Source organism: Acinonyx jubatus, chromosome C2 (genome assembly GCF_027475565.1).
Source record: "Acinonyx jubatus isolate Ajub_Pintada_27869175 chromosome C2, VMU_Ajub_asm_v1.0, whole genome shotgun sequence".
NCBI lineage: Eukaryota > Metazoa > Chordata > Mammalia > Carnivora > Felidae > Acinonyx > Acinonyx jubatus.
The window spans coordinates 44625552-44649699 of record NC_069384.1 but is presented as its reverse complement, the minus strand read 5'-3'; the positions used below and the strand labels follow the sequence as shown (position 1 = coordinate 44649699).

Sequence of the window (24148 nt, the reverse complement as noted above, 5' to 3'; positions counted from 1 at the left end):
ACTATTTTCTGAAGACTAAAATCCATAAAAATACCCTTTTTATTTCCCTTTAATTTTTTAAATATAAAATTACCAGCTACTTACTTCAAAATATCTATTTCTAAATGAGAGAACCATACTAGGTCTTTGGATAATCATTCCTTTTCCTCTCTACAGATTTTAAGTAAATGAACAGAGTTTTTTTTCTAGCTGTCCTTTTAAACTTCATTTTTAAAAAAATTATGAGCATATTAATCAAAGCATCATTACTAAGAATATAAAGCTTTATCATCTTGGGCATGGGTTTACAGACTATGTATACCTCTTTTTGTAAATAAAGTTTTATTAGCACATAGTCATGTTCTTTCATTTATGTATTGTCGATGGCTGCTTTCCTGTTACAAAGGCAGAGTTGACTAGTCTGACAGAGAATATATGACCTGCACAACTGAAAATGTTTACTATCTGGCCCTTTACAGAAAAAAAAAAAAAGTTAGATGGAAGGGGGATACATGCACAGATCTAGAATCTACCTATACAGAATCCTCATATTTTTTATTTGGAATAATTATTATAAACTGTCAAGGAGCTATGAGTTCTCAGTTTCATATCTACTGCATTATAGTCTCTCCTTCAGCAACACACATCATCTTATACTTTTTCTTCTGTTAATTTTGTGTGTCACAATTATAGCAAAAGAAGGTATAACTTAGAAAACAGCTTTGATATAATCTGAAAAATTCTGTAACTTGATTTTTGTATTCTACATCCTTTCTACATATTAATAATTCTACATATTACTACATATTAATAATTCTACATATTAATTCTACATAATTCTACATATTAATAAATACATTAAATTGTTAACTTACTTATTGAAACTATTTCTTAAGCACAACAAATTTTATATCTTTACATATTTTAGTTATTATAAGTAAAGAAAAGTAGTTGCACTATTGCTTTGAAACCTATTTAGCTAGGTACACATAACCACTTTAAGTAGAAGGCTTTTAGGTAAGGCATCATAAAAATTTACCTTAAAAGTGCATTCCTTTATTTAATCATGTATTCCTTTATTCACCAAGTATTTATGAATACCTTCTAGGTGCCAGGCAGTCTACAAGGTTCTGAAAATACAGTAATGAATCCAATTTATTTCTAATTACAAAGCAGAAATCATTTAGATTGGCTGTGACAACACCTGTAAACATTTCTTTAAAATAATTTTGACATGTTTTATAGTTTGCCAGAAACACACCTATAAGCTGTGGTCATTAATAAACATATATTGATTCTACTTAGCAGTTAACACTGCCTTTAAAAAATAAAAGGCTAATTATATAGAGTAGTTAAATAACTGACTAGAGTTAGGATGTCAAAATAAAGGAGATACTTGAACTGTAAATATTAGCTAGTTTTGCTATATAATTTTCTATCAATTCTAAATTACAGATATATTTAGACTAACTAGAAAGTGGTTAGTAAGTCATCATAAAACTTTTAAAAAATATTCACTTATTTAATTATTCATCCACTCAAAAAATATGTCTTGGGTGTCTAGTATGAGTCAGATTCACTGGGAATATAGCAAATAAACGTGACAGGAGTCCTGGCCTACATGGAATTGGAATTGACAAAATACATGTGTAAGTACAGGTGTACCAGAGAATATATACATTTTAAATTTGAACTCTTTCTTATTAAATGTATCTTTTAATATTGTTTTTTTCCTCTAAAATTTATTGAATGTTATATTATGAGCATATGGATATTAATAAACAGCAAAAATATCTGGATCAAGATAAAATATTCTGAAAGACCTAAGAACACTTTCTTTTTAAGTAGAGAAGGATCATTTTTAGTTTCAGTATCCTCCTTTGATTATGGTGTCCTTCAATTTAGGCGAGATGTTATAGTGAGAGACTAACAGCGTTTGTGTACTCCAAGGACAGCTCAAAGACACCTGGAGTCTATACGTTTACTGTGCTAGCTTGCCACATTTTCTATACAGTCTGATAAAAAGCTATCTTTATTCATCTTTATTTTCTGATAAGCATGTTTCTCATTTGCAATAGGCAGAGAAGCAAAAAGACTGGTGTGAATCAGGTGTGATTAAATAGAGTTTTATAACTACCACCACTCTCTTCAGGCCCAGGGTTCAACAGGCAGTGTGTCCTAATGGTTAGGAGTTCAGAATTCTGGGGGCACCTGTGTGGCTCAGTCGGTTAAACATCCAACTTTTGGTTTCTGCCCAGGTCATGATCTCACTGTTCGTAGGATTGAGCCCCGCATTCGGCTACGTGCTGACAGCATGGAACCTGCTTGGGATTCTCTCCCTGTCTCTCTGCCCCTCCCACTCTCTCTCTCTCTTTCCCAAAATAAATAAATACATTAAAAAAAAAAAAAAAAGAGTTCAGAATTCTGGACCAAGACTCTTTGGTTACCAATTCTGGTTTGTCCATGGCCTAACTGGGTGATACTGACATTTTACTTAGTCTCTGTGTGTGTCAATTTCCTTATCTGGAAAACACCCAAAATAATACCTTATTCGATTGGTTTATTTTAATAAATGAATATAAGGGCTAGAAAGTGTCTGACATAGTAAGTGATCTCTAACTTAATCACATTAAATGAAGGTTAAACTTCATTTTTCTTAAAATTCATTTGAACTCCAAAGAATAGATTATTTAAGACATTTCCTGAAACATTAAAAATAATTGTCAAGTAGGAAGTCACTTACAGAAGAAACAACTGTCCAATAAGTGCTAAGGACAGTAAGAGCCATGGAGAACAGGCCCAGAAAAATAAATGAGGGACTAGTTAAGAAATTTGTGATTCATAACACCTCTAGGCATTTAGGGTCACATTCACTTTAAATTTTTTTTTTCAACATTTATTTATTTTTGGGACAGAGAGAGACAGAGCATGAACGGGGGAGGGGCAGAGAGAGAGGGAGACACAGAATCAGAAACAGGATCCAGGCTCTGAGCCATCAGCCCAGAGCCTGACGCGGGGCTCGAACTCACGGACCGCGAGATCGTGACCTGACTGAAGTCGGATGCTTAACCGACTGCGCCACCCAGGCGCCCCAGGGTCACATTCACTTTAAGTGTCCTTGTTCACTTTAGCATGAGAAGAGTTGACAGACTTTCTAATGACCTGGTCAGCAGTAGTACAGATATACATACCTAAGCCTTCTCTTCCCTCATCTTCCATGTAGGTACCAAGATTCTGACACATCTGTGAATTCACTTCCTATTTTACACTAGTAAGGCTATTCTCAGAGGAAGTATCCTTTTCATATACCTGGACTCATCTAACCAGATGTATAATAATCACTGCCCCCCCTTTCTTACCTGAACTAATTGTTATTTGTACATCTCTATTTTCTAATATTTCCTCTGGGTATTCTGTTAAGGTAAAACACAGCTTTATGATGCCCTTTCCAATCAACATCAGACTATTTGTTTCAAGATAGCAATTAACTTCCTGCTTAATTTGTCACACTTAATTTGAAATTAGGCATGCAAAGCTATTAAAAACTGTGGTTGTGGTGTTTGCATCTGGCTGAGGCAGTAGCCACTGGCAGCCTTGATTTATCACTCTTCATTTAAATTCCTATGCCAATGATTTTAGTTCCTAAATGCTGTGACTGGCATTTATGGATTTCAAAATCAAAGTGAAAATAAGCTACAGTTAAGAACTCAACAGCTCAGATCGATGAAAAATGGTTTTATAACTGAATGCCCCGCAGTTAAATCCTAGGGGCTTGACCAAAAAAGTGCTTAGTGCTCAGAGATGTTGCTGTGGGAAGATGAGTATCCCACTCTCACGGCTGTTTATAAATCACTATCAAAACTCTGCATCTTTAGAGTGCCATGGAAATTTGTTCCCAGATGGAAACTATTATTTTGCTAGGCCTGCTTCTTAAAAGAAAAAGCCCCACCCCCCAAAGTAAGCTTCCTGTCTGGTAAATCTCATCTTTGATATTCAAATATTTTTATCCAGCATTGCTCATATTTGAGGAAGCAGAATATAACATTGCTACTAAAACCTAATCCCTAATACCATGCGCAAAATTGTTTCCTAAATTGAATGAGTATGATTCTATAATTTTCTTATCAAAGACTGACTGTGGCATAAATCTTGATTCAGTGAAGTCTTCTTCAGATTGCACAGGAAGAATCAGGCTTTTCAACAACCCTGACAGAAGCAAATTGTAAAAACCTGTTCCTCCTGCATGGCTTCATAATCTCAAGGCTCAACACTTCTTGTATGGCCAATCTAATTCTTCCTTTAAGGTAAAGCTCTTCCAGGAAGTATTCCAGCTCAATTAATCTTTTCTCCTCTGAACTAAAGCATTCACAATCTGTATCTTACCACATAAGCGCTTAAAAATCTTTTTCTCTCTTTTCTTGTTAGCCTTTTTTAGTCTGCTAACATTGTCTCCTTTGAGGAAGCCACAATAGCTTCTTCCTTTGCTATACTGCATGATGGACTATAGTACTGATTACATATTATGGCTTAATAAATGTTTGTTCATGGCTCAGTACACTATAAATGAACTGTTCAAAGCTCCAGGGATAAAGTGAACCAACCAATAAAATACAGTGAAAAAGTCCAGTACTCATGGAAGCATAAATTCCATGGGGGAAAGACCAAATTATATTTGGAATGTATTACATCATGGAATTAAGTAGTGGAATAAAGAACACACACAAGCCACTCCGAAAAAAAGTGACTTAGGTACTATCATAGGAAATAAACATATGATCAAACCAAGTGGAAACCAAAAACCAAAAAGCAAGGTTGAAAATGAAAGAAAACAAAGTGTGAAATAAAAGAAAAGGAAAGAGGAGAAAGAGATATTCTTCCTGTTATGCTTAAACCATGAAAATTGTTTCTATTTACATTCTCAGGTTTCTAATGTGATATATATTTTTCTTTCCAGTAACCATAAAAAAACTTTTATTTCTTATCATGGAGTGTAAAGTGATATGGACTTGAACATGGAGGAAATGCTAGTGAGATGCCTATTTTTACCTTCTAAAAATAACTGTATAACTTGAAATCACCAAGTCAAACTTTCAAGAATACTGCAAAATAATTACAGTGTAAGGCCTATAGCAGGAGTTGTATGCATGGAAAGTTACAATTAGATTTTTAGGAGAAGGTATCCTCTTAGAGGAGGTGTCAAAAAAGTTTTGCATATTTATCAACTATTTCTTTATTTTTATTATATCAAGTCTTTGGGATTATATAGAAAACTGGTTTTAAATATGGAAAGACCATGCAAAGAATGTTCACCATGTTATTTGATACAATATTCTCATTTTGCAGATGAAAAATGTGAAGTGCAGAAAGATTAAATAACTTGCTTGAATTTACACAGTAGCAGTTTAGGGACTAGAACTCAGAGTTGATCAGATTCTAACCAGCTGTTTTCTGTCTCTCTGTAGGACTAAACTACTGGACATTTTCAAGAGAAAAGAAAGAATGACATTATGAGCTATACATTCATGAGTATGCAGATGGTAAATAGCAGACTAAACTATGTAACACAGGATATGAAATTTTGGACCCTAGAGATCCATAAAACCAAATGGACAATAATCTCTCCTGCATATTTTCAGGGCATTCCTGCTTAGGTTTACACAACTGAATGCCTTCAGAATGCCTTCAGAATGTCTGTTCCAGGACAATGAACCTATGAATAGAATACTTACTGTTGATGTCCCTAGTAAACACTTTAAGACTAAGGGACAAAATTATGATGGTATTAAAGCTTTACAAGGTTCACTTTGAGTATTGTAAAATTTTGTGTTTGTGTGAGCATGCATGTGTATATGTATACATATGTATACATACCCACACACTTAATTCACTAATTTATTTAGTAAATATTTAATACATAGATTTTAGGTAAAAGGAACTATGTTAAGCCTTGGGGATACAAATATTTATCAACAATCCAGTAGAAAAAACTGACATGCAATTGAAATGCAGAGAATGGTGATAAGTACTGTAACAGCATAAATATAAGGACCTATAAAAAGACAATCAGGTCAGCATCATGAAGGACCTTACAAATTACTCTAGAGAAATCATCAACCATAATCCCACCACCAAGCGAAACAGTGCCAACATTTGAAAATGTTGAAAATGCTATTCATTTTGCTATGAATAATGTGTACCTTAATTGTGTACATAATTAATTGATAATATATAGAAAGCTTCCATTGTGGCACTTAATGATATTGCTAGCATTATTCTCTTTCATAAAACTTAACATTCCACCTTACAGACATAATGCATTTTACTTATTATGTTTTGTTGGTCATTTAGAATATACATTTCCTTATACATTATGCATGTTTACACACACGTATAGTTTTTCTATATGTCTTATCTTTCCTAGATATTAATGCAGAATAGCAAATTTAAAAAGATCATAACAATTTTAAGGTGCTAGAAACCACATATTTTTGTGGTTACTTCTGTAGTCCTGTAGTGGTATGAGAGTTTTGATCAAATCACACCCTAAGAAGACATGAGCATTACCATTTACCAAGGAAAACTCCACAGAACACAAAAAACATACCCAATCTAGTTAGAAGAAAATTACCTACCATTGTTTTAACTTTCATTTCTTTGATTTTTAGCAAGAATGAAATGTTTTTTATTGCATATTAGGCAAATACATTTTTTCTGAGAATTGACAACTCTTGTCCTTTGTCTATTTTTATCATGTTCTACTTATCACAGGTATTTACCCAGCTTGTCATTTATTTTCATTTTATTTATAATGACTTTGATGTATAAAATTTCAATTAAGCTCATCTGTCTTCTGCTTTGTAATTTTTTTTTTGTTTCTCCATTCACTAGTCAACATTTACCTATATTTGCTTTTTCTTAAAAATTTTTATTTAACTTATCTGCTAAATCCTTTGGAATTTTTTAAAGGGTATTTTCTTAGTTAAGGATTAACTGGAAATGTGTTACTTACATATTTGTTAAATATTTAGTTAGTTAGTTTTTGAAAGAAAGACTGTCAGCAGAAGAGCAGAGAAAGAGGGAGACAGAGAATGCCACGCAGACTTTGCACTGTCAGTGCAGAGCCTGATGCAGGGCTCGAACTTACAAACCGTGAGATCATGACCTGAGCTGAAATCAAGAGTTGGACGCTTAACTGAATGAGCCACCCCAGGCGTCCCTTGAGATGTTTTAAATAATAATTTTTCTTTGACAAATTTTATTCGATGATATATATTTATTTTCCCATTAATTTCAGATGTATTCTTTATCCTATGTTAAATATTTTTTGCAAATTAAGAACTTTTTTCCAAGGCTATCTCTTCTTTCCCTTTGATCACAACTTTTTTTATCTTCTCCTTGGGAAAACAAATTAATTCCTGAAATGCAGGCTAATTATTCATTAGGTTATTTTGATTAAATATACTTTTCATGTTTTAAGGGGATATTCTTGGATGAGATTCCATTTAAGAAATGCCATACCCAAATGGAGCAGCATAACATTTTGCATTTATGTAACACCTTCATTATCTTAGCAACAGATGACTTTGTCAATATCCAAACAGAATGCACCAAATTTTTGTAAAATATTATGGAATTGTTATGCATACTTCCAAAGAAAACTTTTACACAGAAAATTAAGCAAAATTTTAGTAAAGATATTTTGAGAAAAATACCTAGTTTTTGAAAAGTAAGAATTTGAAAATAAAGGTTGTTCATTTGTTTTGCAAATACTTGTACAGCAATACCATCTGTTTGCCATGTTTATACATTAAGTTTAGACAGTGTGGAATCAGAGTTTTTGTCTGGTTGTTATAAACCTCAAAAATTTACTCTTTTTAGCTGTCTAATAAATTAATACAGTAAATAAGTGGGCAACAATAACTTAGGCATCTTTTGGCTCTAAAATTATAGTTTTCCCTTCAAAATCTAGTCCTTATTGGCCAAATTTATGTCAAATAATTAGTAGCTTTTCCCATATTCTACTTATTATAATTCTCATAACTTGACAAAGTATAATGGTTTTAAAAGTCAAATAAAGGCAGGTATATGACCTCATTCTCTCGTCTGATACTGGGAGACATCACAGGGAGGAAAATAAGAATTGATGGAAGTAGATTATGAAATTAAAGTCAAAATTGAAATAAATTAGATTAATATTAATATGAGAAATGAAAAAAATGGAACACTTGTAGAAAACGGTTTAGAGAAAGATATGTAGTTCTGGACCATAGTTTAAGAATGAGAATGTCTGCCTTGAAAGTTCATGAAAACTTTATCTAATTCTTCATTAGTACCATAAGAAAAGTTCTATTAGAAGGTTAATGCGGGGCACCTGGGTGGTTCAATTAAGAGTCTGACTCTGGATTTAGGCTCAGGTTATGATCTTACAGTTTGTGAGTTTGAGCCCCGTGTCTGGCTTTGTGCTGACAGAGTGGAGACTGCTTGGTATTCTCTCTCTCTCTCTGTCTCTCTCGCTCGCTCTTTCTCTCTCTCTCTGCCCAACCTCTGCTCCTGCTCTTTCTCTCTTTTTTCCAAAGAAATTTAAAAAGTTAAAAAAAAGGTGAATGCAATTTGGTTACTTTTTTCATTTATCATCTTGGATTTTTTTACCGAGAAAACTAGAATAAAAATCATATATGAACAATTTACTTTCAAAATTTTATTTCTAATACAGAAATAATTATTTTTCATGTTAGCTGTATCTAATACTTATTCTTCAAATAGCAATAAATTATATACAATATTAACAGCAATAAATTATATGGAATGATATTAATAGGAAACTATTCTTATAGCTTTATTAAATCAATAACCAAAGGCAATACTGTTGAACATAAAACTCTAAGACCTTTTTCCCACATTTCGCCTAAATTTGACATAGAGAAATAACTAATCCTTTTATTTTAATTTATACTACATTTAAAGTTCTAATTACTTGACTATGTCAAAATGTGTTATATATTTTTAGCATGGTATGACCATTTTAATTTCAGCTTAGTCATATAAAAGAAGATTCAAACATTTTGCAATATTTTAACATGAAATTTCATATTGTGGATTCTACAAAAATAAACTTTTAAAACACATATAATTTTTATAGAACACTTTCCTGTTTCATGGTTCAGAGTTGAAAAACTTAAGATTTCAAGAGTAAACTAAACCCACTGTTAGGTCATTATCAGTAACTACACACTATTTAGAGTAGCTTTTTTTTTTTTTCTTATACAAATGTTACTTGGAGGCACCATTACTATGGCAGAATGACATGGTGGAGGTATTCAGATTTTGAAAAGTTTTTGTGATGATTGCATGACTCTTAATTCCCCTTTTGGAGAGGAGTCTCTCCTCTGGAGCCCAACATTGCCATAATGGTAATTTAAGAGAATGACTGTGAGGCTCTCAGATTACCTTGAATATGCATCCAAGAGGACCTCTTGAAGAGTCCTTAATCTGTTATACTATCTCTTCTCCTGTGGCTCCTGTTAAGATTTGTGACCATAAATTCATAATACTTCTCCAGTCCACCAGAATTAGAGAAGAGTAGGAGCAGTTGAATTGGGGATGATAAACTTGCAAATAAAATAAGTAGGCATGATCCAATTGGAATGTTCCATGGATGGTCTTTCTGTCTACAGAGAGTGCTGATGGAGGGAATGGTGACCCTCCACCTCCTGGAATACAATTCATTTTTTTCATTTTCTTATTATATAGATTAATAGGCAGAAGAGACATTTTAGGTGATACATGGAAAATCATGCTAAAAGAGTCAGCTAAATGATATTAGAGGATTGGAAATATTTCTTCGAGATCTCTGAAATTAGATAAAATAACATTTATTACATTTATTTTATATGATATTCATATGTGCATCCTGCCTGATGACTTGTTGAAGTCTGTAGTCTTTTGAGGTTTTTTTAAGGCATGTGAAAATTGTCACCTTGTAAAATAAGTGTAAAACTGATATGAGATGGCAGCAGTTAGGTTAATAAAATTCAGATAGTGGAAAATAGTTTATTTTAGGAAATAATTTCGCATGTCAGTTATAGCTTAAATTTAAATATATAATTAAGTAGCATCTGAAATAGAGTTTAATTGTTCTGCTCTTAATACAAGTATCTCACATTTTGTAAAACCGCTACATAAAAACAGCAGTTGAATCTTTTAAATATTCAGCACATTAAATGTTTCTTCTCATAAAAATAGAATGAGGAGCCTATTCCCAACTTTTAGGAATCTTAATGTGGAATTCATATCTACAACTGGCCAACATCCTTATCTTCATGAAAAGTAATTTAAAAACTTAAAAATATAAAATTAGGAGATAGGACATAACTATCAAATAAACTTATCAAAATATAATCTAAACTCATAGACAGAAAATAGTCAATCATTCACTATTTATATAAAGAAGCCTTGAACTAGGAAGTAAAAAAGATAAGTCATCAATTCACATATCTTAAAGCTGAAGAGTTATATATATTTTTATATAAAGTAAAAGGTAATAAATATCATAGAGCAGAAGAGTTATATAGTTTTTTAAAGGCAAAATGAAATGGAATAAAAGTACATTTCTATCTTCATATACTTGCTTTAATGAAAGAGTACTTAAATATGTAAGCTGGATTACAATTTATTTTTTTATTTTTTTTTACTTTATTTATGTTGTTTTTTTTTAACTTAATTTTATTTTTAAATTTACATTCAAATTAGTTAGCATATAGTGCAACAATGATTTCAGGAGTAGATTCCTTAGTGCTCCTTACCTATTTAGCTCATCCCCCTCCCTACACCCCCTCCAGTAACCCTCTGTTTGTTCTCCATATTTATGAGCCTCTTATGTTTTGTCCCCCTCCCTGTTTTTATATTATTTTTGTGGATTACAATTTAAAAGGATGAATACACATAATTCAAGCCACATCATAATTATTTTGAGGAAAAAAAATCCTCTTCTCTATCTAAGGGTATACCTTGGAAATGACTCAGTATAACAATACATAGCAGAGCATAAAGGGATCATAGTTATGAAGACTCACCTTTGGTCTATTAGAATGTCAAAATAATTAGAATAGCATTAGGCGCATTTTGGAACTAACTTTCAATTATCTTGTTTTTAATCTTTCATAACTGAAAGCTTTGCTTGGTGCCTAACAGAATAAATGTGTGGTCAAACAACTAGGTTCTCTTTCATAAAAATAGATAAGTGAAATGTCAACATTCACTCCCTGTCATATCACTATTTAATCATTCATTACTTTATACATATTTTAAGGACTTGTGTACTAAGTAATACTTCAGGCACTCAGTTCCTGAAAATGTATACAGAATCAGGTATCATATAGTCTTTTTTACTTAGGTAAGCTCTCCCTTTTAAATCTAGGGAATGAAAGACTGACTGTTAGCTGCTCCACAGTAGGCAGCCCATCGCAAACACTCAAACATGCAACTTGTTTTCACTACATGGCATACAGCACAGTACTTGGCACATCACAGTCACTGAGTACATTTGTTTGCTGACTAACACATACAGGTAAATGGGAAAAATAATACATTACAGTTTTGTAAGTTGTTTTCAGGGCTTGCTTCATGAATGTGTGACTTACCCAGCTACACAGTGCCCTCTCTCCATGTAAGGTGTTAATGCTCAGCTACTGCCATCTTGCAATTGGTAACAATTTTATCTTTGAATACATGTTTTGTAAGTGAAGTTTGATGGGACAATGAGCATGCACTGGGAGCTTGGAGCCCTGGATCTAAGTAAGGTCCAGCCTCTAGCCACCTTCCCACATTTCCAAGATGTATTTTCCAAGGCAGACTCCCCTGCTCTCTGCCATGCAATCTTCCAATTCCTGTCTCACCCCATCATTGCTGCCACCCTCCACCTGAGTTAGGTGATTATGTTGACCACTGAGGGGTAAGGATCACATTTCTAGGTTGTCTCCTGTCTCCAGAGGGGGTCTGGACATGTGTGTAGGCAGGATCTAGGTTGGGTCTGTTAGCCCTGAGTAGTGTAAAGTTTTGTGTGTGTGTGTGTGTGTGTGTGTGTGTGTGTGTGTGTGTGTTGGCTGTCTATGTTCTGAAGAGGCCATGTCTTACTAGGGGCAAGCTTCTCACCCACCCCCCTCATGCAGGTAGCAAACAGTTTCTAGAAAGGCAGTTTAAATATTTTTTAATGTTTATTTATTTTTGAGAGAGATAGAGACAGAATGAGAGTGGTTAGGGGCAGAGACAGAGGGAAACACAGACTCTGAAGCAGGCTCCAGGCTCTGAGCTGTCAGCACAGAGCCCAACGCAAGGCTTGAACTCAAGAGCTGTAAGATCATGACCTGAGCCAAAGTTGAACGCTCAAACGACTGAGCCACTTAGGCACCCCTAGAAAGGCAGTTTAAAGACTGTAGGGGTCCTTCCTTCTACTGTGGGTTGTGTACTGTGGGTACTGTGGGTTGATTACCTAGGGGTATCTTCTCCCTAAGGGTATCCTTGTGCAGAGGGAGTGACCACTGAACTGGCTCCGTGTCTGGCAAGACCTCTCTTCCTCCTTCCAACCTTTCTGAGTATGGCCTACATTTGTCTGTTCTGGTCTGCTTGAGAAACCTTTAGGGACTCTGATGAGGGAGGAGGGACTATAGAAAAATAATTCTGTGACTTTGATGATTCCACAGATGAGTTAAACATTTTAATATTTGAATTTAAAGGTGTCACTGAGCTATATAAAAATGAATGGTAAAGTTTATGTTAATAATTTGAAATTGTATTTTTCATTACTTAGAAGAACATTAAATGGCAATTAAAAAGCACCATGACAAGTTGAGAGAAAAATTGCAGAAGGAAAAGGCTTTATATTTTAGTATCTTTAATGACTCTTTTTTCCTGCTTTTTGAACAAAGGGTCTTGTAGTTTAATTTTTCAGTGGGCATCACAAATTATATAGCTGAAACTGACTGTTTTAGAGACCAAACCAAATAGAAAAGTGCTGAGGAATACATGGAAGAAAAAAAAAGCTATTTGACCTAAAAATTCTATATGGAATTTCAGTCTGATTAAAAGGTCAACAGTTTGTTTTCAATCTTTACAAATTATTTAAATATGAAGACATTTCACATTTTCAATAATGATCAGAATAATCTATCAACCTTGAAAATCTTTCAGTTTAGTTATTACACATTAATGCTTTTTCAATCTTTTATTATATATGTATGTATGTATGTATGTATGTAGGAGAGAGTGCAAGCAAGGGAGGAACAAAGACAGAGAGGGACAGAGGATTGGAAGTGGGCTCTGTGCTGACAGGCTGACAACGGCAAGCCGATGTCGGGCTCAAACTCATGAACCACGACATCATGATGTGAGCCAAATTTGGATGCTCAACTGACTGAGCCACCCAAGCACCCCTGGTCCTTTATAATATTTTTAAAAAGGAGGCTTTTGGAAAATATATATTTTAAAAACCTAGTGTTTAATAGTAATCTCCAACAAATCAGTTATCCAAATCAGTCAATTTGTTTTGTAGTCAGAGTTTTACTGATGAAATTAAAATGGCTTCCTTCTCCAAAGAACTGCATTGGAAATGAGCAAATAATTGGCTAGCATATTCCTAATCATAAAGTAAAGCCTTATGACCTATGGCAGATATAGATCTGCACAATGTGATCATATGCATTCATCTTCACTACTAACCACATCTATTTTTACAGGATTTAAAATATTTTCCTAAACAATCTCTACCAACACTTTTCAGTTTGTGTGAACAAATGCTGTTAACATTGTTAATGTAGTAATAAGGCATTATAATAGCAACAAGATCTTATTACCTTCTACTAAAGAAAACAGTCATCTTTCCTGCAAAATGTGCAAATGAGAAATCCTCAGAGAAACAGCTGATAACTCTAAGAGCCAACTGCTTAAAATCAAATTTAGGATTAAACACATTTTTCTAGCAATGTATGATCACCAAGAAAAAAAAAACATGATTGCTATTAAAGGATGGTCTAGTGTTGACTAAAACCTTTTGTTGAAAATTCTGTAAGCATAGCATCAGAGGATTTAGTGAGCATGAAATTTAGTATGTGGTAAAGAAAATATATGCAATAACTTTCTAGAAAATTTCTACCTAAATTTAAGATTTTTCCCTTTTTTATTCCCACTGCCTGCAAGTCTTTTATATATTCACAGATTTTCTCTTCAACTCATGATCTGCTCAAGTGTTATGCTATCAAGAAAGGTATTTTTGCTTTCCCCATGTAAAATGCCCCCTTCTCTTTCTTCCAAATCTCCTATTGGGACATATCACTATTTGCCACTAAAACATGGTATCTATGAAGGCAGGGACACTTAACTGGTTTTTGTTGTTGTTGTTTATTTGTTTTTCTCCTTTATTTTCTATATACCACTAGTTCATATAAGAGTTCCTGGCACACAGTAAATATTCAATAAATATTTTTGAATGAATTAATGGATAAGTTAATGAATGCAAGACAACTCAAATCATCTCCTATTTTTGTTAATGCAAGTCAACAGAGATTTATGAATCAACACAGACAATGTAGGTTGAGAATATTCTTAGTCAAAAACACATCATCTTTGCTCTCAAGAGGCTCACATGTTGGCTGGAAAAGCAAAATATTAAAAAATACATATTTATGGTTCAGTGAGATATAAAAATGTGTGCTACTGAACATAGGTGACTGGGAGCAGTTCAATTTCTTCATTTGTTGACTGAGAACTGAGGCACCGACTAACCTCAGCAAATTAACTTCTAAAGTCTAAGAGCCTTTTCTAGATTACTCAAAAGATGCATGCTACAAAAAGGCACTAGACTTGGAAGTAATTTGATAGTTCTCAGGAGTAAGAAAAGTTTATAATCATCCACACTCTGTTATAAGTTAATATTTGGCTGGGCCATAAAGTTATTTAGTTTTGATTAATTAGACAGACATTTCAATTATCTTCCATAAATAAAATATCCGGCATACTTTTCAGAAAAGAAACACTTCATCCTTCAATATAAGGTGTTTGTAGTTTTTTTAATATGTAATTTTCTTGTGTTTAAGAAATATGAAAAATATAAATAATAGAGCATCTCTCTTAAATTATCATTATTGCCTTTTTGAAGAAACTTATACCATTAGCTTGTGTTCAATGTATATTTAGTAAGCATTTAAAACATACTAATTTTTTTTTACTTTGAGTAGACTTGCACAGATTCTAGAAAAATAAGTATTTGTTGTCAATAATTTTGACAGGATTGTGAGAGATATCCTGAGATAAAATAATTTAAAATACAGACATAAAGATGAATGAATGTTTACAGTGTCCCTAATTACCTACTCGAACAATGTATAAAAGGTTGGCATTTGAGATAGACTGTATTTCCAAAATGAAGCAAACCATAAATCAAATAGACATCTCAAGTTTATAAATATATGAGAATTTGGTTTATTTAAATCTATTTCAATGCTAGTTCAATTAATTATTGCTGCCTGAGCAAATATATGAAATCTCCAACCAAAATATGAGCCTAAGGCAAGACCTATGCAGAATAGTCATCCAATGGCAGAGAGAGGAGTGTTAAATGTACATTTTAAGAAACCAACGAATTAGACAACCTGGTTCTGACAAGAATTGCTTTAAAGACCCGTTAGCAAATATCAGCAGAATTGGTTTGTAATTTAGCATTTCTTTCACTTTCAACATGGTCCCTAAAGGTTTTTGCAGATGTCAGGATATCTACAAACACAATTTGTTTCAGGTTGACTATCCATGATTAACATTCTCTTTTACTGTCTATGAGCTGAATAATTCCTTTTACTGCACTACACACCTTAGTTTTCCTATCATGCACTAAAGATTAAAATAAAATGTTTTCTAGGTGTTGCTTTCTAAATGAAACACTTTTAAAGACCATTTAAATAAACTATGAAAATAGAAGATTGCAAAAATAGCTCTGAGGGATTGTAGAAGTCAGTTAATTAAGGTTTATTGCAAAGATTCCTAATTATGGGAGTCATAGTTTTAAATCTATAATCTTATTTAACCGACTGGAATCAGAATAATCAAGGAATGTTTCTCCTAACTACAGCTAAGTGGCTCTAAGTGATTTGGATTTTTTTAAATATTTGTTTAGTTGTAAACAGAGAACAAACAATTAAGTCAGGGTTATTTAATATGGTTTCCTTAATATTTCTTAAAAATAAGAAAAGATATATACATATTAGTCACCTACATTAAAGAAAAGGCAATTCAAATAATATATTCTCTTTATCTCCATGTTTCACACTGCACACACAAAAAGTAGTGAAAAGATAATACAGTTGTCTCTAATATTTTATTTCATTACTCCTACAAGTGTCACCTCATAAACAATATTATTATTTTGCTGATTTTCTTTTTCCCTGTTTATAGCCCTGATAATATAACAGCATCTTCTGCTAAATGGTTATTCCCTAACTTGTCTTGGCTATTTTACAGACACTCACCACTCATTTCTTCAAATTTTAAGTTAAATCTTCAGTCCCTTCCTCAAATCCTGCTGTGCCTCTGCAATATATCAACTTTTTAGATAACTTGGGTACATTAGTTATCACTACCTAATCCCTCAGTTGCTTACCCTTTCTTTGCTTGGTTCCTTCTGCTCTGAATCCTTTTCTTTGTCCATCCCAATCTCATTTTGCCTACTCATCTCTCAAAACAAAACTTAATATAAATGTCAGCTCCTCAGGGAAACTTCATTCCCCAGACTTGGAGAAGACTCTCTCAGAGCACCTTGCTCTTCTCTGTAGTGGGACTTACCACATACTAATTATATATTTGTCAAACTATTTTTTTATTATCTGCCTCCCCACCAGAGTGTAAAGTTCATAAGGGCTCATTCATCAATGTCTATATGTCGAATAAATTAAAGGTTTTATGAACAGCATGTATCACTGTTCCATTTTAGTATAAAAACGATGATATGTAACCTACAGTTAATAAGAAAAATCTTTGACTCTGGTCCCCTTAGTCCAACAAAATTGTAATGTATTATCTACCAGATAACTTTGGAAAGTGTTTCAAGTTGCTTTAAGGAGATGTTCCAAAGAGACCCAAGTGGGATGATGGAACATGTCTTCTTCAATTTGCAACAGTAAAACTATTATCTTATTATAAAAAAGGCTGACACACATTATGACGTCTGAAGTCTGGTTCTAGGAAACTCTAGTTACTATTAGCTCCTTTTTATACCCAACACTCGGATATGATATGATAAGAGTAACTTATACATGCACAGACACAGACTGAGTTACTTTATACTGTTCCCCTTGCTTAAAGCATTTTCTTTTTTTAAATTTTTTATTATTATTTTTTCTTTTTTTTTTTTTTCTTTTAAAAGCATTTTCATTTTTAAAGATGTGATTCTCTACTGTCTGAAGTTCAGGTACAATGAGACAAGGCCTTCTTGGTATTTCTCAAAATTGACCTGGAGACAGTCACTCATACTTACTTGTAAAGCTGGTCATAATACATTTTTTGTTAGTGCAAGATAAATGTATTTTAATATTCAGTAGCTCACTGCCATCCTGCATATGTCTACTTTTGTTATTTTTTTGAAGATTCTATTTGAATTCCAGTTAACATACAGTGTTATATGAGTTTCAGGTGTACAATACACTGATTCGACGATTCCATACATCACCTGGTGCTCATCACAAAAAGTGCACACCTTAATCTCTATCACCTATTTAACCCATCCCACAACTATCTTCCCTCTGGTAACTATCAGTTCATTCTCTATAGTTAAGAGTCTGTTTCTTGGTTTCACTCTCTCTCTCTTTTTTTTCTCTTTGCTCATTTGTTTTTTGTTTCTTAATATACACATATGAATCAAATCATATAGTATTCATCTTTCTCTGACTTATTTTTCTTAGCATTATTCTCTCTAGCTCCATTCATATCATTGCAAATGACACAATTTCATTCATTTCTATGGCGGAATAATATTCCATCATATATATATTCACCACATCTTCTTTATTCATCAACTGATGGATATTTAAACTGCTTCCATAGTTTGGCTATTGTAAATAATGCTGCTATAAACATAGGGGTGTATGTATCTCTTTGAATTAGTGTTTTTGTATATTCTGAGTAAACAGCCAGTAGTGCCATTGCTGGATCATCGGGTAGACCTATTTTTAGCTTTCTGAGGAACTTCCATACTGTTTTCCACAGTGGTTGCACTAGTTTGCATTCCTACCAACAGTGCAAGAGGGTTCCTTCTTCTCCACATCCCGTCAACACCAATTGCTTCTTGTGTTGTTGATTTTAACCGTTCTGACAGGTGTGAGGTAATATCACACTGTTGTTTTGATATGCATTTCCCTGATGGTAAGTGATAATGAGCATCTTTTCGTGTGTCTGTTGGCCATCAGTATGTCTTCATTGGAGAAAGGGCTATTCATGTCTTCTGCCCATTTTTAATTGGATTTATTTTAGGGTATTGAGTTTTATAAGTTCTTTATATATTTTGGATACTAACCCTATCAGCTATATCATTTGTAAATACTTTCTTGCATTCCTTAGGTTGCCTTTAGTTTTGTTGATCGTTTCTTTTACTGTGTAGAAGCTTCTTATTTTGATGCAGTTCCAATAGTTTATTTTTTCTTTTGTTTCCCTTACCTCAGGAGACAAATCTAGAAAAAAGTTGCTATGGCCAAAGTCAAAGAGGTTACTGCCTGTGTTCTCTTCTAGGATTTTTGTGGTTTCAGTTCTTACATTGTATCCATTTTGAGTTTATTTTTTTATATGGTGTAAGAAAATGGTCCAGTTTCATTCTTTTGAATGTTGTCCAGTTTTCTTAATACCATTTGTTGAAGAGATTGTCTTTTTCCCATTGGATATTCTTTCCTGCTTTGTTGAAGATTAGTTGGCCATATGTTTGTGGGTCCATTTCTGGGTTTTCTATTCTGTTCCACTGATCTATGTGTCTGTTTTCATGCCAGTGCCAAACTGTTTTGATCACTACAGTTTTGTTATGATGCCTCCATCTTTGCTTTTCTTTTTCAAGGTTGGTTTGGCTATTTGGGGTCTTTTGTGGTTGCATATGAATTACAGGATTGGTTGTTCTAGATCTGTGAAAAATGCTGTTAATATTTTGATAGGGATTGCATTAAATGTGTAGACTGCTTTGGGTGGTGTAGACATTTTAACAACATTTGTTCTTCCAATCCATGACCATGGAATATCTTTCCATTTTTGTTGTTGTTGTTGTTGTTGTTGCCTTTAATTTCTTTCATCTGTGTTTTACAGTTTTCAGAGTACAGGTCTTTCCACTCTTTGGTTAGGTTTATTCCTAGGTATAAAATGATTTTTGGTGCAATTGTAAATAGGATTGATTCCTTGATTTCCCCTTCTGCTGCCTCAGTATTAGTGTATAAATGTAACAGATTTCTGTACATTGCTTTGTATCCTGTGACTTTACTGCATTCATTTATCAATTCTAATAGTTTCTTGGTGGAGTCTTTTGGGTTTTCTCTCTATATATATGTAGTGTCATGTCATGTGCAAATAGTGAAAATCTTAACTTCTTTACTGATTTAGATGCCTTTTATTTCTTTTTTTAATCTTTAGGTCTTTATTTTTTGTACTTTTTTATTGAGGCATAACTGACATACATTTTATTAGTTTCAGCAGTACAACATAATGATTATATAACTGTATATATTATGAAATGATCACCACAATATCTAGGTAACATCATCATCACATATAGTTACAGAATTTCTTTTCTTGTGATGAGAACTTTTAAGACATACTCTCAGCAACTTTCCAATATGCAATACAATATTATTAACTATAGTCACCATGTTGTACATTATATCTCCAGGACATTTATTTTATAAATGGAAGTTTTGACTCCCTTTACCTATTCTTCCTACTCTTCACCCTCTGCCTCTGGCAACCATCAATCTATTATCTGTATCTATGATCTCATGTTTTGTTGTTTTGTTGTTTTTTATATTCCACATTTGAGATCATGTAGTATTTGTCTTTCTCTGACTTACTTCACCTAGCATAATGCCCTCAAGGTCCATCCATGTTGTTGCAAAAGGCAAGATGTTATCCCTTTTTATGCCTGAATAATATATATACATATATATATATATGTATATATATATACATATATATATATACATATATATATATATATAATCACAATTTCTTTTGTTCTTTTTTAAATGAAATAATTAATTAATTTTCTTCATGTAAGCTGTTTTCTTTCTTTAACTTAAATTTTTAAATAGTTAACATACAGTGCAATAATGGCTTTAGGAGTAGAATTCAGTGATTTGTTATTTACCTACAATACCCAGTGCTCATCACAACAAGTGCCCTCCTAAATACCCCTCACCCATCTAGCCTGTCCCCCACCCACCTCCTTCCATCAACCCTCAGTTTGTTCTCTATCATTAAGAAATCTCTTGAGGTTTGTTTCCTTTTATTTCTTTTTATTGTCTGATTGCTCTGTCTAGGACTTCTAGTACTATGTTGAATAAATGTGGTGAGAATTATCTTGTTCCTGCTGGTCATAATATTTTATTAAATATTTTGTGCATTTTAGCTCAGTTTAGGTCCTTTATGTACTTTTCAAATAAAATTTAAATATATTTTTATTTTTATTATTTATATCTAAAATACAGTTAAATTAAATTATCAATAATTATTTCTTAATACTCTTCAACAAATAAAATTAATTGAGGAGGACTATTTAATAATATTATCCTTCCAGAATGTATCATCTCAACATATGGATACTATATTTTGTTTTGTGCCTAATTAACCTTCTGTCCTCACAGCAATATAGTTTTAATGAATTCTATCATTTTAAAAGTGAGAAACAATTATATTCTGTCTTTCTGCTAAGTGGAAGAGTAGACTAAGTAACTCTTCTAACCCTAGAATGAAAGGCTGCTGAATATAATATGTATGAAAATATGTAAACACAGTTACATATATATTTTATTTAAAGTGATACACTGTCTTTATCCCTCAACTTAATTATATGTACCCTATAGTTAAGAATGATTGTTCTGAGTTGTATTTTTTGACCCAGCTACAGCCAAAAGGCCTTAGAAGTAATCTGCTAATGCTGAGAGGAACAGAAGACCCTAATCTGTTTTATCCTGAAGATACTTTGACAAGATTTTGTTGATACTATGGGAAAGAATGGGAAAAAAAGAGGAAATAGGAATTCCATTTTAATAGCCATAAAGCAAATTCTATGGTGTGTAACTATTTGCTAAATGAAGGGGAAAGTTGCATGGTAAATACAAAGATGATGATTCTATGGCACTATTTGGCTTTGCTTTGTTTATTAGATGCATTTCTGAAGATTATTGACAATGGGAATTTATGTGTAATACTTTAAACAAAAGTCACATTCATCTATAATGTTCTTAGTAAAATGTTAAAGTTTTCTTTCTGTGCATTTTACAGGTTTAGCAATGTTTTTTTAACTTTTTGTTTTACAATAATTATAGTTTCATAAAAATATGTATAGTGAAGTCTCATACACCCTTTACTCGGCCTCCTCAGTATTAACTATTTGCATAACTATGGTACAAATTCAAACGCAGAAAAATGACATTGGTAAAATCCACTGGGCATGTTGTGTGTATGTAGCTCTATGAACTTATCATATATGTAGCTTAATGTAACTACCACCACAAAAGATATTTAACTGTATTATCATCAAAGCTCTCTCCTGCTCTTGATAGCCATATCCCTCTCTCCCAAATCCCAGTTCTGGCTACCACTTATCTATTCCTCATGTCTATAATTATGTTATTTGAAGAATGTTATATAAGTGAATCACACAGTATGCATCCTTTTGAGATTGGCTTAAAGTTCATCTAAGCTATGTGTATCAATAATTTGTTCCTTTTTGTTGCTGAGTAGTATTTCAACACTTTCAATATACTTCTATTTTAAATATCACCATCTGCTGCCTTTAATGTACCCCCATGTCCAAAATTCATATGTTGAAATTCTAACCTCAGTACCTCAGAACATAACTGTATTTGGAGACAGGGCCTTCAAAGTAGTAATGAAGGTAAAATGAAGACAGGCTTCCGAATGAAATCAACCTTGCTGACACCTTATCCTTGGACTTCTAAACGCTAGAACTGTAAGAAAATAAATTTCTGTTGTTTAAGCCACATAGTCTATGGCATTTGTTAAAGCAGAGCTAGCCAACAAATACAATGTGTAAGAATAGTTTTATCTTTCTTTACAAATTGTCTCATATATATGCTCATATATAACAATACTTTCTGCTATGAGACAATTCTTTGTGTGTCCACATAATTTATGAATGCTTTTCAAAGGGAGTTTTTAAAATCTCTGATGCTTTTACTCTGTCATGTACTGCAATAAATCATGTTTATGAGGGAGTTAAAGAAAATACACACATAAAAATCATAGGGGTATTCCTGCCTAACTATGTTGCAGTAAAAATCTATAGTGTTATGATGGGGGCATTTAACTGAAAGCAATTGGAGTTTTAAAAAAAGACAATGTAACTACTTTTTTACAAATGGTACCTAAAAACAGCATTTGGATTCATTTCTGGATATTTTTTTTTGCTCTTTTCAGAGTGGATAATAGTTAAACATGTTAGCTGTGATGTTTTTACAACATAGATATACATTATAATTAATATTAATTCTTACTATTTGCTTTGATATGGAAAAGAAATGGCACCATAAGTGGAATAACTAAATTTCAATTCACTTAGCAACATTTTTTTTATCTGATGTTTGTTGGTAAGTTAATATTGACTTGCTCATTAAGATGTATTTGTATAGGATTATATCAAAAGCAATGCATAAACATTAGAGAGAAGCCTTATATCTAATTAACCTTACTAATAAGTTACTAAATAACCTTACTAATAAAAAAATATCTTTCTGGACCTTAGGAAGCAGTAAGAACAACAACCAGAAAATCACTTCTTTGGCATATAGAGTATACAACCGCACCTCAGTGAATATAATTCCACCAGGGATATTATGCATCGAAAAGGAATTATGGGTTTGTTTAGAGAGAACAGCAGTGGAACTTACCATCTTGATCCGTGGTCACTGTAATAGCTGTGAATGGCTTGGGAGAAAAACTCAACTCAGAAACTCCATTCATGGCTTCTATTTCAAAGGTGTAATTCACGTGAGACACAAAGTCAAGTACTATCACGGAATTGTTGATGAGGCCAGAATGTCTTGGGATGAAGCGGAGTCCTCCACCACAGTCCTCACACTGGCTGGTATCTAAGCCACATTTCTTACAGATTACACTGTATGTGAGATCTTTTCTCCCTCCTGTGTCACTTGGTGGGCTCCACTCCAAAATAAGGGCTGTTTCATTGATGTTAAAAGCCACATTCCTAGGAGCTGAAGGTGGCCCTAGAGAAAAGCAATTAAAAAACAAATGTACATGTGTAGGACAATGAATGAGAGGGTGCTACCTTGAAAACTTAATCAATAAACATTTGTCTTTTATATTAGTTTGAGCTCTTTCTTCTAATGGGAACCATAAAGAAATATGGTGAAAAACATCTGATTAAGTCTAGTAAGAAAGGAATCTTAGGGGTGAAGATGGTCTATATCTTAACTTTTTGATATATGAATATGAGTATTTAATGTCAAAGCCAAAGATCTCCAAAATATATGGTAATTATACTTTGAAAATTTGTTTACTGAAATACATAATAAGCAAACATTATTTAAATTATGTGATGATTTTAATTACGTCTTAATAATTATATCACCATTTTCAAAGTTTGAAAAATAATAACATACATATACAAAACATACTGTCTTCAGTCTTTCAGTCTTCATACTATACTCGGTATATAGATAAAACTCCCACTTATCACCTTTGACAATCCCTAAGGGTCTATTTCTTGTAGGTTGAGAAAAAAATTATAGGTTTTAGGTAGACAGAGTTTGGAAGAAGAGGAAGAGAAAGAGAAGTTGGAAGCAGCAGAAAGGCTTTTACTAAGGCCTTGCCAATTTCATGGAATAAAAGTATTATATGGATGGGATAAAGGAGGGTATACATAAGATATGGTGATTAGACTCTTTTCTCTATTTTTCCATAT

The 24148-nt window shown here is 32.9% G+C and overlaps 1 protein-coding gene across 7 annotated transcripts in view; it reads right to left on the bottom strand.

Annotated features, from left to right (window-relative positions):
* Positions 1 to 24148, bottom strand: part of EPHA6 (EPH receptor A6) — an 856998-nt gene that overhangs the window by 446991 nt on the left and 385859 nt on the right. For all 7 annotated transcript variants that reach the window (XM_027077585.2, XM_027077587.2, XM_027077586.2 and 4 more), the window contains one exon: positions 23115 to 23450. In XM_027077585.2, the coding sequence (XP_026933386.1) occupies positions 23115 to 23450 (336 nt within the window). The remainder of the gene's footprint in view (positions 1 to 23114; positions 23451 to 24148) is intronic.